This window comes from Pieris napi, chromosome 16 (genome assembly GCF_905475465.1).
Source record: "Pieris napi chromosome 16, ilPieNapi1.2, whole genome shotgun sequence".
Taxonomy (NCBI): Eukaryota; Metazoa; Arthropoda; class Insecta; order Lepidoptera; family Pieridae; genus Pieris; species Pieris napi.
This window is the reverse complement of record NC_062249.1, coordinates 3,396,811-3,413,043: the sequence shown is the minus strand read 5'-3', so window position 1 is coordinate 3,413,043 and position 16,233 is coordinate 3,396,811. Positions and strand designations below refer to the sequence as shown.

At 31.7% G+C, this 16,233-nt stretch overlaps 2 protein-coding genes across 3 annotated transcripts; one reads left to right on the top strand and one right to left on the bottom strand.

Moving 5' to 3' along the window:
- Positions 1–275: 275 nt before the first annotated feature.
- Positions 276–10,466, bottom strand: LOC125057013 (ubiquitin carboxyl-terminal hydrolase 36). Its single transcript, XM_047660418.1, has 11 exons — positions 9,963–10,466; positions 9,495–9,722; positions 9,184–9,337; positions 8,809–8,983; positions 8,087–8,200; positions 7,698–7,862; positions 6,430–7,373; positions 5,555–5,795; positions 4,497–4,634; positions 3,551–3,657; positions 276–2,260 (listed from the first exon to the last, which is right to left on the bottom strand). Exons 1-11 carry the CDS (start codon positions 10,231–10,233, stop codon positions 2,227–2,229), a joined length of 2,571 nt encoding a protein of 856 aa, XP_047516374.1. The 5' UTR covers positions 10,234–10,466; the 3' UTR covers positions 276–2,226.
- A 366-nt stretch (positions 10,467–10,832) lies between these two features.
- Positions 10,833–12,581, top strand: LOC125057147 (ubiquitin-conjugating enzyme E2 variant 2). Of its 2 annotated transcripts, XM_047660630.1 has the most exons (5): positions 10,833–10,961; positions 11,044–11,098; positions 11,213–11,355; positions 11,454–11,579; positions 11,646–12,581. In XM_047660630.1, the coding sequence occupies exons 2-5, from the start codon at positions 11,074–11,076 to the stop codon at positions 11,784–11,786; spliced, it is 435 nt and encodes a 144-aa protein (XP_047516586.1). In that variant the 5' UTR covers positions 10,833–10,961; positions 11,044–11,073; the 3' UTR covers positions 11,787–12,581. The 2 variants fall into 2 exon arrangements, with proteins under 2 accessions (XP_047516586.1, XP_047516587.1); XM_047660631.1 differs by having other exon boundaries at positions 10,883–11,098.
- Positions 12,582–16,233: the final 3,652 nt, after the last annotated feature.

The following is a 16,233-nucleotide window of genomic DNA, read 5'->3' as shown; positions in this document are numbered from 1 at the left end:
ATTTCATGATCCTATTGACTCCTCCATGCTTAGCACTGATCTTAGGTCATTTTAATAAACTCTATGTGCATATTCAATAGCATCATGCACAATTTATTAAACCTTACTCATATAACACTTGAATTAAAAAAAAAATATTCTGACAGGTTTTTTTTATTGTATAGTGGCCATTATCCACGATTCCAAGTCCAAAATTTTTACTTCTTACAAGACTATTCTCCCCCACCACAATAAACTGGTCAACTTGCCTGCTGGATCATCAATAAAACTTCAAATTAGGTAAGATTGCTTTATGCATTTTAATGGACATACATACATCCATACTTAAAAGTCAAAAATTAAACTATTATACATTTTATAACCCATGATACTGTAATACTTATACAATTCAATCCACACTTACAAAAAAATAGTCATTCTATTGATAACGAAAACTAAACTCTTTAGTCTAAAGAGAATAATTTCTTTTCCAACATATCTGCACTGGGTATATAACTCTTACAATTGAAAGCCGCAACAAGGTATATGCTTCTGGTATTAAAACAGTTTTAAGTCTTCTTAAATTAAAATGCAAAAATTAAAAATGCTCCGACATGACATTTACATGGATTATAAATAAAACAAATCTAAACTAATAGCAAATTGTCATTTTGTTGTTAACTCTTTATTTGAATAAAGAATTGATTAGAATAGACAATTCTAAATTTAAAAAAAATGACAACTGTTATTAAGCGCTTCGCCAAACTTCATAACTGGTGTGAAGTTAAATAAAAAAACAACATATTTAAGACATTTCTGTATATTTTTTTGTAATAATAATAAAAGGTCGTGAATTCGGTAATTATATGTACTTATATATAACGAAACAATATATTGCGTAGATATTGTTGCGTTATTATGAATTATTACTCACAATGAAGCATGCTGTTTTTACTATACATTATCACCTTTCGGACATTTTTTAATTATTTTCTTTCCAAGTTTTATTCGATCAAATTTATTGAGTTATTTCAGTTTAATTAGTTCATACTCATTGTTATAAAAACTATTTTAATATTATTATTATATATTCACAGCGATAACGAAGTTTGGCGGATTGTTTTATTAAAAAATCCAAGTAAAAGAAAATACTTGAGAAACTATTTACAAAAAATATTAGTTAACCTACTTCTATACAAAACTAAGACAGAACTTATTTTACCTAACTTAAACTTAAAAAACACAACTAATCCATTACTTAATGACAGTTATATATTCCAACTGAATTTTACGGAAAAAATATTTTCAAATACCCTCCGATCGTATGACGGTAGAGTTGCCTCAAATTCTGAAGCTTTAAAAACATTACTTAACACTTGTTAAACAAGTAGAATAAAATATTCATCATAATAGTAAAAATTATGTCTGTCAATCTGTCTGTCTGTCAGTAAGCAAAGAAACAGAAGATCACGTGGTTGTTAATATGTGTTAACGAATGTTTTTTTTTAAATGAAATTACCTTCACGTTCAAACAAACGAAACAAAATATTAGCTATACATTTTAATAAGATTTTACAGCTATTCATTACATAACTAGAGGTTTCGAGTGTAAATGTAATAAACGCGTTTATATCAGTTCTCATTAAATGAAAAAAAATCAAAGAATACATTACATGATCATTATATATGCATTTTATTATTTAAAGCGTTATTAAATACTATTTATCTTTTAATCACAATAGTTTGCATGCAATTTTTTTTTGTCTCGTTTATAGTAAAGGCAAGATAGACCAAGGATTACAATCCATCTCTTTCTCTCAAGTAATGCCGAAAAGAGACTAAATCTTTCAACACTAACCATTATCAATTGTCTATTGAACTCAAGCGAACACTTAAAAATATAGCTGTCTCTCTCACAAAGACAACAAATGAGCATCTTTTGACGATGTACCATTAACCACTAACTAATGAGGCGTATTTAATCACAATAAGGCGTATAAACGTACTTTGGGCCTCAAACCGAATATTTTGTCTTTATCATCCTCAAATATGAGAACGTGACAAAACATTGAGGCGTAAAGTACGTTTATGAGACCTTTTCCGGCGTATTTTACAAAAAATAAGGCTGCGCAAGGCAGTTATGACGTCACTAAATTTCACTATGTCAAGCGGTAAGTTCGCACTTAATTAACTTACTCATAAAGTCCATTCAACTATGTACAGTGTCAAACTGTTGACCGACCAGGGTCAATGGCGTCTGTAATGGGCGCCATTGCTGAATCTGAAAATAAACAATATTTCAACATTTATTTCGCATCTCGGTAATAATATAAGACCGCTGGAAACAGCTTAAAATAATTCTGGAATTCCTTGGAAGCTCCTGCATATAACGCAGGAAATTAAAAAAAAAAAAATTATTATTTTTTATTTATTAATGTTTAAATTGGGTAATTTTTGCATCGTATATTTACTTTTGGATTTACTATAAAAAAGTTTCGAAGACTACAGAAAAAACAATTTCATTGTGTGAATGGTAAGTTTATAGGTATGGTCTCTTCCAGGCAACTTGTTTTGGAGCTTTATAACAGCAAGTAAAGAAAAAAAAATCGGTTGTCTGTAAAGTCGGCTTACTGGCGATAGTTGAACGTGACAACGTCATAAGGAAATACTGATGGGATGGTTGTATTTCTCAAAAGAAATTTTTAATGTTATTTGTTTGATAGATATTTTGTATGAATATAGAGAAGGAGGTAAATGGAAATCACAATTGAATTGATCAAGTTACATTTATTTGTACGCATAAATACAATTATGTCAATTTTGAGATACAGACGTCGAACTCTGCTCAACGCGGAGGCCGATTGTGCCTCTTTGTCGCTCGTTCCGAGCTCTCGCTTGCACGTCAAGCCTTAAATGGAACGCCTCAGAGCGAGGTAACGCCGCATGCGTCATGTTCTTTCTTACGTGCAGCCGGCTCCATCGAATTATAAGTTGTCACGTCACGTCAATAAAAGTATGTATTTAAATAAGTTAAATACAAACAGACAAAATACCGAAAAAATAAACCTTTATCAGGATTAACGAGACGAGGGACAGGGAAAATCCTTTTCTAACTACTCACAAAAAACTTCCAGGCTGCCCATAATTATGCTCCTACGTAAATAACCTTTACCTTTTTTTTTCTGTCCCATAAATTTAAGATACATGTATATGGTAAAAAAAAAGTATTTTTTTCCCCTCTGTTTAATGTTTTCGTTTCGTTTTTGTATTGATTGTTTCTTTTTTCTCTTAACTCTTTGGTTTCTAAGTAAAGGAATTTGTGGCACCGAGGTTAAACTCCTTAATATACTCTTAGTTTATTAATAATGTAATAAAAAATCCTTGAAAAGAACTTGATGATTTTATATAATAAGTGCAGCCATTCTAGATAGATTTGTCCTTACAACGATATTGATTTGAGAAGTATTACTAGTAGTAATATTTATATATAAAAAATTAAGTTCATAATACTAACTTTTATGTAATTTATGTACAAAATTTTGTTGAAAATATATAAAAAGAGGGTACCCACCTATTGAATCTCTTATACTTGTTATGATGTTTGTTGTAGTGTTGTCCGGGCCGTCGCTCACTGCGGTATTTGAAGTTGTGGCCCCACTGCATCTTGTTTTGTTTATCCTAGAAGTAAAGAAATTTACCATATGGATGAAATAGCTAAGAAAACATTCATTATCCTCAATAAATATAAAGGGAATATTTAGATTAGTATAAAACCTCATTTTTTAGTAAAAAAAAATAAGGAACGAGAACGACATGGCCGATCTTTATTCATTTCATTTAGTTTAGGTTATTATTGTTATTTTTATCGTTTTAGTTTTAGTTATTTGTAATTTTTATTTTTTATTTTTGTGTTTGTTTGTTTTAATTTTTTCCTTTGATATGTATGTTCTAATATTATTGATGTGTATGTGTGTTAAATTTGTGATGTCATATTTTCTTGTATTTTTTTAGGCATACACATTGTTTATGTATAAATTAATTAACATTTTAGCTTTAGAAACTTTGTTTGTTTATTTGTATCAACAAGGCCGCACATTATATAAAAACAAGTTACGCAAACTAGAACCATTGGCCTCGATAATAGGTGTGAACGGCATTCACAATCATAATGCTATAATAAATTTTATGAAAATTAAAAATTAAAAAACCAAATATATATATTACGAAAAAATACAATCATAAATTAAAGAGTTAAGTGCAAAATTCCTATAATAATGGTCTGAATAAATCATACATCAAAACGGTTGACGAAGATTTAGTAGAGCGTTAACCCCTTTTACTAACTGCCTTGATTTTCTGGAGTAAACCACTACTTGCTCCCATTTCGGTTTGAATTTGATCTAGCTTTAAAAAAAACTGGGACTTTCGTAAAGGTTCAACGAAATTATTTTACAGTTACGGGTAGCGAAATCTAAAATCTTACTTTTTTAAAATCAGTTTACTAACGGATAACTTACCTGGAATGGATTATAATCGTGCCTGTTATGGAAACGGTTGTAGTGATGGAACTTTTTCACTTTTTTCGAACGACCGCAATCCATTTCGTCCGAGGCGTTGAGAGCCCGCTTTCTTTCATCACGCCTTTCTTCGAATACCTGTAAATAATATTTACACTAAGTAATGATTCTTGCTAAATTTGTTTTTACGCGAGTAAAACCATTTTAAGTAAGTCTTAATATTCGGAAGCCCTACAAAGTAAGCGAGCTTAAGAAACAGCTATAGAAGGCAGCCTACCTATTACACCAATATTAGAGGGTGTCTCTTTTTTTTTAATAAGGAGGTCGTATCTCCCAGGATAGGGAGCGTTCAAGTATTACGTAACGCAATTTTTGGAAATTATTGACCCCCCCCCCCATGTAACTCGCCGTAATGTTTTTCAGTACCCAGTACAATACTGTATCCAAGTATAGTAAAACGTTTCGTGACCACCTAGTGACTCTTTAGTTACTATTATGTGGTGGAAAAAAAAATTAACAATAACGCGTAATCTAATCCCCGCCCCGCATCGTAACGTTTTACAAAAGGACCCCCCTGTCAAAATACGTTACGTAATACTTGAACGCTCCCATAGACGCTGGAAGCCGATTCCCCATTATTAACATATCGCGACGTTTTGAGTGCTTTTTATCAGTCGTGGTCATCAAGACTATCACATCAAGTTGACAGATATTATGAATCGATATAAATTCATTGTTTAGGGGCTTAAAAGTTTTATTTTATAAAATATTCATAATTATCACAAATATAAAATAGATCCTTATCTATCTACGCTTGACCGAATTTTTTATCAGCTGTGTTAACTGTTTCAACCAATATTTATTTACTATATTTAATATGTATAAGAATACACCCAAATATGTGTTCTTATACATATTTGTACTCTTTAGATTTTAGAACATTTTAAACTGTCTTATACTCAAATGAAATATACGACAAAATTAAATTAAATCTTAAATTAAAACTTGAAAAATATAGCTTTTTAAGTGATTTTTTTTTAATTTGCATAAAAACATACCTGTCTCGATAAATGACTATGAGTGCCATTCCAGGAAGAAACGGGTGCCCCATAGCCCCTGTGGGAAAGGCCCTGCAAATGCCTGGCCGTCTCGAGGGCAGAGCCCGAGTGCTGAGGGGCAGCGGGCGCCGGAGCAGCTCGCGGGGGCGAAGGCTCACGCTCGCTGAGAGGAGACATACTGCTAACACTGGTGTTAGGACTCTCTTGTGTTTCACCCACTCGGTCTTCTTTGTCTTTAAGTCTAACAATTTTTTTACGTTAATATTAAACTAACGGAAATACTTCAAAGCTTTTTGAAGTGAAACTTCTTTAGAATCGTTGTGATTTCAAACCGGTTGCAACGGAAAAAGCGACAGTAAAAAGAGACAGACACATAAATTAATAGGATTTGGCGTGGGAGAGAGTGAGATAGGAGGCATTATACAGTGTATAAACTTTAAATTCTACCACGTGTGAATTGGACACATGATTTTTTTTACTTGCCGAGAGCTGTTTAAAAAAAAGGCAAGAACCATTTTATTCGTGCCTTTTTCAAACTTAATATTTATTTTTTGTTCTGTAAAGCTAAGATCCAGAGACTTAGGCCAAGCTATTTAACTCGAACTATGTCTTCCTTATGTCAAAATCGAATACGTTTGAGACATACCGGAGTCATACTTAAGATTGTCTCCAAATCACCCACACTGTTGATTTTGGATCATGGATAAAATTAATATATTCCAGCCAATTATTCATACAATTCTTTGTCTCATAAATTATTTAATTAGATATTTTCTTTACTTATGAGGATAACCTTCAGTTTTCATAGACGAAAATATAATAAAAGCTTAATAGAAAAAAAGATCAAAACTGTATTAATTTAAAGGATCACTCACTTTTTGTTGGTGTCTCCGTTGAGGCTGGGACTGAGTAAGGGTGCACTATTTTCATTTGACACCGTCCAAGCGTGATGCATGCCTTTTGTGGTCACTATGACGTGCTGCGGTGACTGACATCTACTAGGCTTAGGTTTTCTTTCATCTTTTTTCTTCTCATCAGTCAACTTCTCACTCCTTTCATCACTACTGGATTCTGAATCGTACGGCACTAACTTTGACCCAGTACCATTCCTCTGAACATAACCGGATGTACTGCCTTTATTCATCTGCTCTTCTAACTTCTCCAACGGTGACTTTTGCCTTACAAATTTATTTAAAACTTTCTCCGGCAGCTTCGGACCGATAAATGCACTCTCTGGCTCAGTCTTCACGAGTTTAGACTTGGGAACATCTTCTGGCTTCTTTAAGATGAAACTGATTTTTTTATCGTCAACTTTGAAATTAGTTTTTTCAATTCCATTGAGTATTTTAGGCGCAGTCACCTTTTCCACTTCACCGTTTTGTTTGACAACCCACGGCTCAGAGTTTGAGCTGCTGGCATCTGTCGCTTGACTTAGTGTTGAATTTAATATTATAGGTTTGACATCGGGTTTTGAATTATTGTTTGTACTGTTTGTAGGTATTAGTTTCCGTTCATCATTTCTATTATAGAAGGTCAATTTAAGTGGACTTTTTTCTCTATTCAGAATATTATCCGAAGCTTGGCTTCCGTAAAAGGAATTGGTTGATGTTGAAGGTCCGTTAAAGTCTTCTATTGAGTTGTCTTTTTCAAAGAACATAATATAGGCATTAGTGCCGAGCACTGCAGATAATGGCAGAGACCGAACACAACTGTCATCAAATTGATAGTAATTACTGTTTGGAGCTTGCCCGATGGCTGTGTAATGGCCACAATTTTGGGATGGTCCCAAATGTGTGACGAGACTTACCAACTTGTATGACTGTAAAAAAGTAATTGTTGCTTACAACCAATCTTTATGTGAAAATGGACAAAAATTTAGTACTTATTAATGGACATTATAGGAAATTCTTTGAGAGTTCCAACTTTAAATAATCATTGAGAATAAGAATACAATACAACTATAATTACTATGGGAACAACTATCTATCAATACTCATTAAAGAACTGTGTTTTGTTAAAACCAAATGAAACCACCAAAATAATATTTTAACAAAACAGTAACAAATTAAGAAAAACCAACAACAAAATGTAAATCGCACTGAAAACTGAACCTAGTAAGAAAAAGCAATATAAATAGACTCACCAATGGCTGTTGTGTGTTTTTGTTAAACATATACTTGGAAAGAGTAATTTTCTTTCTAAATTGGACATGTTTAGATAACTTCCCTCCAGCGAGTGAGAACCGTTTCAATGCAATACATAGAACCATCGGAGCTCTTTCAACGAAGAATTGTTTTGTTGCTGATACCTGCAAGATTTAACTATCTCAAAACCAATATTGTACATCTACACTGTATGTTTGCAAGAGTTTCACTCTTTATATACTATTTAATTTAAGATGATAATAGAAAAACCTTATATGAATATGAAAAAGTCATAATGACCAGTTTACTTTTCTTACAATTCAATTTTTTTTTTCTTATTTCATGACATTAAAATTTATTAATTCAAAATAAAAAAGATAATAATTACCTTTTTATTACATGCTTCACATTTATAACCCAGATCTTCCAATCTTTCTCTTGAGAAGAATGAATCCAATGCTTCATCTAATGTTGAATGTTTCCTGATATCCACTAGAAGATCCTGAAGAAACAAGAATATGTTCTTTATTTTCTTGATTCTGTTTTTCTGCCTTAGAATTATAAAGGAGTTAAATACTTAAACAGGAAAAAATATCATTTTGACAGACAGTTTAATTTGTTAATTTTGAAGAATAAGACATCTATACAACTGACATAATAAGGGTCTGTTTCACAATGTACGGATAAGTTCCAAATTAGCTATTTATTACTTATTGGTAGGGTAAACACTATTGTTGCGTTTCACGACTGTCAGATAGCGCTATTCGTCACATAAAGTCCATCATAAGTTATGAGTCCGATGAAGTGTCAAATAGCACAATTTATCTTCCAAAAAAATTATGTGTTGCATAGCTATTTGGTACTTTATCCATACATTGTGAAACAGACCCTAAGTATCTAACATACAATTACCTATTGAATTATTCATAGACCATGCATATTTTAGAACAAACACATTCTGGATGTTTCCTTTGAATGAAGTTTTTCCAGGTGAAAGAATTTATGTTACCCTATATTAACCTCCAAAAGTGCTGATAATTAGATAATGCAACCTGGCTATAGAGGCTGGATTACTAGATGACACATAAGCCAAATATAAATTATAGTCACCTGAAAATGCTGGTATGTAGTAGATAAGTGGTGGCAAGCAAGACAACGTACAGTTGATCTCAAATACCCTCCGAGGATTTGATTTAATGGAGTAGTCTCTTTACTATATTGATCCAACTTGTCTGAATTTATAAAATTGGATATATAACACTTTTCCATTGCTTCAACAAGGTATCTACAAGTAGAGAAACACATTTTAGAATTTTTGCATACATATTCAAAGTACATTTCAGTTAATTTATATGATAGTAAATCCCAATTAAAACAAAGATTTCTAATAGAAAAAATCCTATGACTACAATGATGACTAACAAACTATTTTTCCTATTGATCACTTGTTTAGACGTTAGAGTATTAAAAGTATTTGTGAATTACCTTAGAAACTCATGGGCATCTTCTTGCCGTCCTGGTGTTAGGTGTCTACAGATGAGTCTCAACTTCGAGTAGACTTGCCATGGTTTAATTGGAGAGCCACCACTCTTTTGAGTTGCCATCAATGTTGCTCTCATGCCACATATGACACATGCCTCTGTAAAGGAATGAATAAAAAATTGTAAAGAGTGGTAATTTTAATTCAGATACTTCATGAAACTTTTCTTACACTACTAATATTTTTGATTCAACTCCATAACACACCAAATATCTCAAATGAGTAAATAAGGACATGATAAAACAATTTGACATACCTTGTTGATTACATTTTTCAGAATGTGATGATTCTGATACTAGCCAGTTGGCAAAAGCAGGTACATGAAAGAGTGCTTGAAGGGTAGAGTTAAGGTAACATGTGTTGCCAACATTTTGCATTCCTGACCCTGCAGACCAAGGTCCTTGCCAGCCTAATTGCACTTTTTCCACAGGAAACAAAATCTTCTTGGGTCTTGGTAGCCCATCATCTCCATTTTTCGTGTGATCTATAAATTACACTTCATAGTTACCAACATTGCCTGTTTACAATACATTAAATGCATTTCTACTTAAACTTAAATTTGCAGCAAATTTTACTAATATGAGCACCATTCTGTATCCATGCTCATAATGTACGTGTAAATATTGACAAAAGGTAGAAAAGATAACCTCTAATGATTCGTTATCAGAGATTAATATTGAATGTATAATTATATAGCTATCAATGTGACAATTAAATTGCTTACCATTACTCTGTCCGCTTGTAGTGACATCCTTTTTAAAGATTTTTGACTCCAAGACAGGTTTTTTAGGTCGAATAACCACGTATTTTGATTTAAGTCCATCAAGAACGTTGCTTTGATAATCACCAGATTCTTCAAATTCTATCTTCGACAGAAGCACATTTTTGGCTGATGAATATAATCTGCTATCCAATAATGTTGAAGTTTGTGATTCATCAGCCGTAAGAGACAAACGCAATGCGTTTGATACAGGGTCACAAATGGAAGCGGGCATTTTACCTCCAAAATTCACTTTATCTTTAAATTACAATCAAATTTCGATTTGACACATAGCTTCTGCTATTCTTACTAGTCCAATAATTTTGTCTCGAATACATTAAAACTGAAAAACTATTTCAACACGCATGTGAGTTGTTCTAAAATCGTCATTTCACAAATCATATCACGATTCAAGAAATCACAATCACATTCAACACGGAAAAGGAAAAACGCACCGCTTCACAGAATACAGTAACGGTTATATCCCACAGACTTTGAATTTAGTTCATGTTTGAATAAATACTACTAATAAGTAATATTATGTTTGCTACTAGCAGTTCACTACGACTTCGCTCGCATTGTATAAAATTCAATTCAAAAATAATGTAATATAAAATAATAATTTTATCATCGAGTAGAATAACTGTATAACCGTTTTGTGTCACGTGATCCGAAAAAAACTATATTTGTTATTATGGACTTATTTCTACTAAGTTTTGTCTGCTATAAAGATAATTAAAGTAATATACTTTAATTGTCTTCTTTAATAGTTACAACCTCGTACTAGTATATTGGATATCTGTGATTACAACGTAAACAAAGTATTCAATCGTCTGTTGATATTAATTCACAAAATTTTATTGACATTTGTAGTAAGTCAAAGTCAATTTATAAAAAATAAAAATCGCTAACCCTCATCGACATCGAGCAGCCCGTTAAATGAAATTATTCTCGGCTTTTTTGGTATAAATTATGCAAAACTAATTTTCTAATGAAAAATATATTATTGTGTAAATAATTAATAGTTCAGTTAATTACTTTACAGTAGTTAGTGAGCGCCGGTGTTAAACTGATCATGGCGAATCCGTCATCAGGCGTTGGTGAGTTTTAAACATTGTATTCACCTTAATGACTAGGTTAAAGAGGCTTCTATTGATAAAGCTTGTTGTTCCGATATTGCGTTATTAATTATTTTCGACTTTTTTGTTTCCCAGTTGTGCCGAGAAATTTCCGTCTTCTAGAAGAACTTGAGCAAGGTCAGAAGGGAGTGGGCGATGGCACAATATCTTGGGGTCTGGAGAGCGATGACGATATGACCTTGACTCATTGGACTGGCATGATAATTGGGCCACCCAGGGTAAAAGCAATAATTAATTTTAGCACCACACATTATTGCTTTTTGCTAGTTAACATAAAACTATAGACACATCTTATTGATTATTTTATTAATTTCAGACCCCCTATGAGAACAGAATGTATTCCTTAAAGGTTGAATGTGGAACTAGATATCCTGATGAGCCACCTACAGCTCGTTTTATTTCTAGGATCAACATGAATTGTGTCAACAGTCAGACTGGACTTGTAAGTGGTTTTTTTAAACAAATATGTGATAAATATATTATATTTTAACAATGTTTGTTGTATCAGGTGGATAATAGGCAAGTTCCAATCCTTGCAAGATGGCAGCGTGATTATACTATCAAGACAATGCTCCAAGAACTGAGACGTCTCATGACTCTTAAGGAAAACATGAAGCTTTCACAGCCACCAGAGGGTAGCACTTTTTAAAGATTCCCTCATTATGTTGCCCAATCTACTATATAGTCTTACTATATCTTATAACCTCAGATGTATTTCTTAAATAATTGCATAATTTTTGATGTTATTCTATTAAGCCTAAGTTTAATATTTGTCATTTATTTTTAATTCCAGCATCTTACTTCCATAATGCATTTAATGAAAAAAATAAATCATTAATTTATTAATGTAGATTGGGTCGTTTATTTGTAAGAACACTTAAGCAACTGCAATCATTTTAGAGGGTATCATACCAATTGAATCTTACATTACACAAATTATTGTTACTGTGGCCTTTGAAAAGTCAAACTTGCTTTTGTACATTAAGAGTTGTAACCAAATGGTGATTCTTTTAAAATGCTCGTATTTATGAACTGCATCCTTCCTAAATTCTCAATGTTTCACACATATTTTAAGATAGGCATAAACTTGGATAACAAAAAAATGGAGGGTTATTAAATATTAAAATGTCATATTATTTTCAAGTGTAAAATATTTTAGGAAATTTTTATTCCTTAGGCACATAAGGTAAATAGTAATATTGATTCAATATAAGGCTTGCATATCTATTTGCAATTTAAATTTATAACAATGCAATTAATGCAGTTATACAGCTGTAACTGCACTTTGCATTGAGCTTTGTATTGTCAAAGTGTGGTAGTCCCCGAGTACCCTGTGCGTGAATTTATTGTTTTAAAACCAAATGCTAAGTCAAATTGTTTCATAGCATTAATGTTTTTACCAATGTATAACTAGCAAAGGTAAATAAATCAAATAATACTGTCATTGTGATTATTTTTTATAACCAAAATACCTTTTTATCATAGTTAAACTTTGTTCTAAGTAAAATAGTACATCTAGAGGAAATCCCCTTATTCTTATAAAAAAAGCTAATGTACTGTTTTAACTACAGTACCTGTCTTACCTCTTTTCATTACAGCATTAACAGTAAAAGCAAAAATTAACTAATGTTATTTGCGAAGTAGTACAAAAAAATCGCTTATCTAGGCAATTTTTGAAAAAAAAAAAAAACACGTCAACTGAAGTGTTCGGGAATCAATCTCAAATCTAAATCTAAACGCAATAAAAATACATTGACTATTGAACATAATATTTATTTGCTTAATACACCATACAAAAACAAATTTATAATCGTAACTAAATAGTACAAAATTTATTAGGATATTAATTTTACATACAGAAGATTGCATAAGTTAATACTAAATATCGACACTTATCAATAGTGTTCTATAGTATTTAAGTAGATCTAGGACTACGTAGGAGTATTGAGAAGGCGTACAGTTGCAGCGTAATCAGAAATCTGTTAACTTGTTTCAGATCATCGTTAAACCCTCAGTCTAACAAAATCTGTATTTAAGACTTGGTACTACAATCAAAACAGTAAGACAGTACAAAATAAATGCTTTCAAAGTTTTTCATGTAGTTTTGATAGGTTGTCGGATTTAAATGTATAGATCCATACATTCGCCTTGATGTAAAAAATAATCTACAGTTAAATCAGTCAGCGTTATTTGATTAGAAATATGCAAAACAAAAGCAACGTTCGACCATATTCTTCAATACGTATCAGGTAATCACATCGTATAGGCACATTCAGGTACAATGTTAGCATAAGTATGCTTATTATTGCTTTAACGTTACATGCAGGTGAAAAACAATGCACTTAATAATTTAGCAAAAACACCCCGATTAAAACGTTGCACGGCGTTTTAGGTGTAGGTATGCTTTATTCAATTACATAAATATATAAAAAATGTCTCACCAGCTACATATACATAGAATGCAATTCTATATGTGAGAATGTCAAATTACGCTAGGATGGCGTTAATTACAATAAATCGATACTACGTACGAAGATTATTTTGATTTAAACTAAGTTACTTACATCATAACCCTATTGCTGAGATATTTCCCCACATATCTAACATTAATTTTTAATAGAAAAGTAAATACTATGTTATACATGTGCTTTTATGTAAATGATAGAACCATACATATAATCTATATATTTGATAAAAAGATGAATCAATTTCGTAGAAAAAAATACATTGGCACATAATGTAGGTAATATTATTCTCCATACACTATTTATTCTTTGGTCTTATTATTACTGACGACAGAAAAAACATCGCACCATAAAATAAAATATCAATCCAGACCGAACGAAAATACACACTGACAAAATAAAGCTTAATCATATAAAATTTTAAATAGACTATTTATTTACAACAATTTAAAAATATGTACATATATATTTAAATACAACGTTTAACATTAATAATGCTATTCTACAAAATTAACAAAGGGTCAGGATACTTCATACACAGTACAAGGACGAAAATTGTATAATCACTATTTTTAAACTACACAGCGTTTAAAAAACGATTAAATAATCTGAGAAATGCGTAAAAAATGTGAGTTCCGTTAAACAAATTTGCTATGTCTATTTAGTGCTGCATAAAATAGAAAAACATAAAGCACCAAAACTATAATATGTAGAATTAATATCATAAAAAGCTTATGAACGCAGCATGAAAACAACAAAAATGATAGTTTTAAAAAAAAATCAAAGCAGACGAGATAATATATTGGGATACATTTTGAAATATGGGATATACTCGTACCGGATTATAATTTCTATGGGTTTTGGTTAGTCTTTCTTGTATACACTGTATCATTATTTTAGTACGAACTGATTATTACCGCTTTGCCAGAAGCTTTGCTAACACGAAAATCTTGGTTATTTTAACAACATCGCAAGATCAGAGTAAACGCAATTTTCAAAACACCCTGTGGACCTAGTATGGTTTTTTGTTTATTGCATTAAAAAATCTCATCGGAACTGCGATTATAAATATTTATCGTAAATTCAAGAGGCCTTAAATAAGTTACACATCTATATAAATTAATAATTTCCTTTTAAGCTCAATGTACGTAACAAAATACGAAACTTGTCTATGACCACAGACAATTTTTTGATAATTCACATAGCTGTGTATGTATACTATGGTGTGACAATAATGGCCCCATTAAAAAAATATTAAAAAGTTTTGTAATTGAATTCGGAACCAGCGCGTCCGCACAGACTATAAATGTTTCTAAAATGTAAGCTACGTGTAGAGTAATTAAAAATTTAGTATTTCAAACTCGCAAGTCTGCTAACAGTCTTTCAGATTCTGTCTCTTTCTTTCACGAAGAGATAAGTATGCTGTTTTCAGTTACTATCAATGATAAAGATGGTACAACAATGGCACGCTAGATAAGAATTCATATTTTATTTATTTTTTGGTGAATACAAAACCGAAAATTATTGTTTAAAAATGTCATATGTGTTAACATACAAACGTGTAATATCGGATTCAACCTTCTAAATAGAAATAAGGAAACGTGTTTAAGGGCGAATAATCATTTCTGATACCACTTAAACTACTTAATAGCACGCATCTACTCCTACCAATATACAAACACCTTAGTTATTAAAAATAATTACTTTATTCATGACTTCTCTCAATACACGAACAATTATAGGTTACTATAGTTTCTTCAGTATGGTGCGACTCTATGCTTGTCGATCATTGATATACAAAAAACCCAAGATGCACAGTCTCGAATAAAAGTAACGCTCGAAAGTGTCCCGAAACACTATTTCTGTCCCTTTCTATAACAGTATGTCTATAACAGTATATGTTACAAGCATATATTATTGCAAAATCAACCTTACGCGAATTGCTTAAAGTTGTTATTACAACGCAGTGTATACGTACTTAAAGCAATAAAATTTTACGACCGACCGTGGTCGGTAGGACAAGGTATTGAGTGGAGTCGAATGATGACTTTTTTATTTACAACTATTTAACATAATTTTAAATTTATCCGACTTTTCGGGTGCTTTACAGCGTGCGTGGTCACGGTGACTGAAGACAAAAGGTGTAATGAAGACGAAATAATAATACATAACTTTAATCCGGTTAAAAAGTTTTTTCTTTAAATAAAAAAAAAATGTTAAATTGGCTACCTCCTGACCTACACTGTAAATATATTTGTCAAAAACTACACACAAAAAAGTTCAAAAGTACATAAATTTATTTATAAAAAGAAACACAAATAAATAACATCGACTCCACTCCACGCGAGACTATTTGAAATGAGCGCACAATTAAGAATGTTGCGCTCATTTTTTGAGGACGTTTTTTAGACGTTGATTGTGCGTGCATCTTGGGTTTTTTGTATATCAATGTTGTCGATACAACAATACACAAAGCTTCTCCACATATTTTTATTCTATTTTCACGTCGGTTTTTGTTTCGAGTCGGGTCGAAGTCCGTAGTTAAAATTGTAGTAGAAACTTCGAGTCTCATAACGACCTACAGCCCGCATATTACCGAAGCAATTTTTAAACAGTTGTGTATTGAGGGAA